General features: G+C 41.9%; 1 protein-coding gene across 1 annotated transcript in view; it reads right to left on the bottom strand.

The window, feature by feature from the left end:
- Positions 1 to 266: 266 nt before the first annotated feature.
- Positions 267 to 2,500, bottom strand: part of LOC122262065 (nephrin) — a 50,149-nt gene continuing 47,915 nt past the window's right edge. The window contains exon 23 of the mRNA XM_086534450.1: positions 267 to 2,284. Coding sequence (XP_086390576.1) covers positions 1,887 to 2,284 — 398 coding nt within the window. The 3' untranslated portion in view covers positions 267 to 1,886. The remainder of the gene's footprint in view (positions 2,285 to 2,500) is intronic.

Here is a 2,500-nt window from a genome sequence, read left to right as displayed (position 1 = left end):
ATCAACCATTATCATCAGACAAGTATATCTTAAATTCAAGAAATACATGGAGATCAAAATTTGCTAAATGATTACAAAAATGACAATAATAACAGACAGATACATAATAAAAAAGAATAATGAATTCAACTGGTGCTACGAGTCAACTGCTCCTTTCACGCCTTGATTGATTGACAGATTGACAATATTCCTTTGGCACGATAGCTTGCTTGTCTGGGATGACTAAGGATATATAATCGTAAGTACATATTTATGTTTAGTTGGTCTTTTTGTTCTTTGTCCTTAATAGGACCATTTTAGATAGGGCGGGGCGTTTTGTTTTGTTGTTGTTGTTTTGGTTATTACAATTTTGGAGTGTTGGGGAATATTTACTTAGTGTGTTCCTGATATTGATTTAAAAAAAGAGGCTAATACTGAAAATAAAGGCGTAACATGAATATTAAATGAATGTCTGAATATTCAAGAGCAGAGTTAGTGAGTGAATAACGGAGAGTATGCCCGTAGAGTTACTCCCCTCACAGTATATCCAAGAGTCTTTATATGATATAAAAAAATGCCCATGGTTATTCCGAGGAAACACCAATTTTGATGATAGCCTTTCAAAGGTAGCAATTCTTTTTTTTAAAAGGCAAACTAAACCATTTTTTTCTAAAAGTAAATATAGAAGTATCCCAGAATAGAAACGCACAAACGCAGTGCGAAGCTTTGGCAATGAATGATAAATAAAGAACACACTTTTCTCGAGTCCTTTACCATCTCCATCCATGGGAGAGGTACATAGGAAGAAAACATTTTCAGTTTAAAGTGTGTTCTGCAACTGACAGACTAACTCACTAGAAGGCACTTCCGTTTGCCTGGATCGTCATTCTTCGTACGCTCCGACCTTTCAAGCCCGTTATCACATGATTGTCACATCACATGGGAGTCCAAAGCAGGCAAAATATCAGTCTTGCTTATCCTCTACTTGGGTTTTTATCACATCAGATTATTGTATGTGAATTTTCATCCCTACCACGAGAGAGGGAATTCACTGAATCCTGCAAAATACTTTCATAAAGGCCTAAAATATATAAACTTACAAATGTTACATCACATTATTGAGCATCATTGTGTGATTCTCTTGTTCACATTACTCGTTCAACAATCTTATCGCCTTGCACAAATGATATGTTATCACTGTCACTTCAGTTATTTTTTCTGAAATCAATTAGGATTTATACACTTGGTAGTGTTCACACAATGTGTAGTAAAGACACCTTTGCCAATTTGCGATCACTACACTTCCTACGTTCCGACACAACCGTATTTACGACACACGTTATCCATCCACATCCGTTCTACAGTTTCAAAGACACTCCAAATGGGTCCTTTGACACATTCTCACACCCTCCTCGATACCCTTTCCCATGTGTCTACACACAGCACCATCGACCAGACTTTTTTTTTCTGATACGGCATTACTAAGTAATTTTTGGCATGTTCAGTACGTAAATTTACGGCACCTCAGCAACATCGCTCCTTCGTATCATCGAAGTCTCAGCGAAGAGCTTCAACTCAGTCGTTCAAGGTATCTGAGATCGAGCTTAAAACTGTCTCCAGACAGGACGTCCACGAAGGGATTTGCCACAAGGAGTTACAGTCTTGTAAGTAACGCGTCCGACCGGCAGGTAAAAGTCAATGCTTACAGTTAACTGTAAACTGTAAGACTCGAGTCTGAGTGAATCTCGATGTTTCCAGACCACGTCGACTCATGCACTTGGTCTATTTCCACGATCAGTACCAGTACTCAGCGAGCCCCGTGATCTGAAAAACAACAACAACTTAAATCCGTCCTGAACAGGGGAAGGAAAGCTCAGCGTCTGCACCTAGGCCTACTGGAAGCCTCATCACACCAGGTGTCCCCGGTGCTCCAGGGGGATGCCGGCCGTTATCTGCTGCGGGTCGGGAGCGAAGGTCGAGAGCATGGGAGCGTGGGATCGCGTCGGGGACTGCGGCTTGTTGCTGTACTGGGTCCCTAAAGTCCCGGCGCTCCCAGTACTCGCTGGGATGTTCATGGACCCGTTGCGGATGTAGTCCTTGGGGAAATGCAGCTTAGACGGAGGGTTCCGCCGAAGAGACCCGTTGTTTTGGGCGTGGCTGTGGGCGGTGAGGATGTGCTGGGTGGGCGGCTGGTAGGTGTTGTAACGGTGGGTGGGCGGCGGGTAGTGGCTTTCCGCTGGGTTGATGTTGTAGTGGTCGGGAGCTGGGTTCCGTCTGCCTAGAGTGCCGTAGCCGCCGGTGGGGTCTGGAGGGACGAGGAAAGGGGGGAGGGAGTCAGATATATTCAGTTCAGTTTACATGCTTCTAAAAAAGAATGATAATTATTCTCATTATCATTAGTACTTTTATTATTATTATTATGATCACCATCATAATTATTATTATCGTTATTCTTATTATCATTACTATTATGATTACTTTTAGTATCTTTATAAACATTATCATCAGTATCATCATGATC

Source organism: Penaeus japonicus, unplaced genomic scaffold, assembly GCF_977035675.1.
Source record: "Penaeus japonicus unplaced genomic scaffold, GWHDUDI00000001_assembly GWHDUDI00000041, whole genome shotgun sequence".
Lineage (NCBI taxonomy): Eukaryota > Metazoa > Arthropoda > Malacostraca > Decapoda > Penaeidae > Penaeus > Penaeus japonicus.
This window is presented reverse-complemented; position numbering and strand designations above follow the sequence as displayed.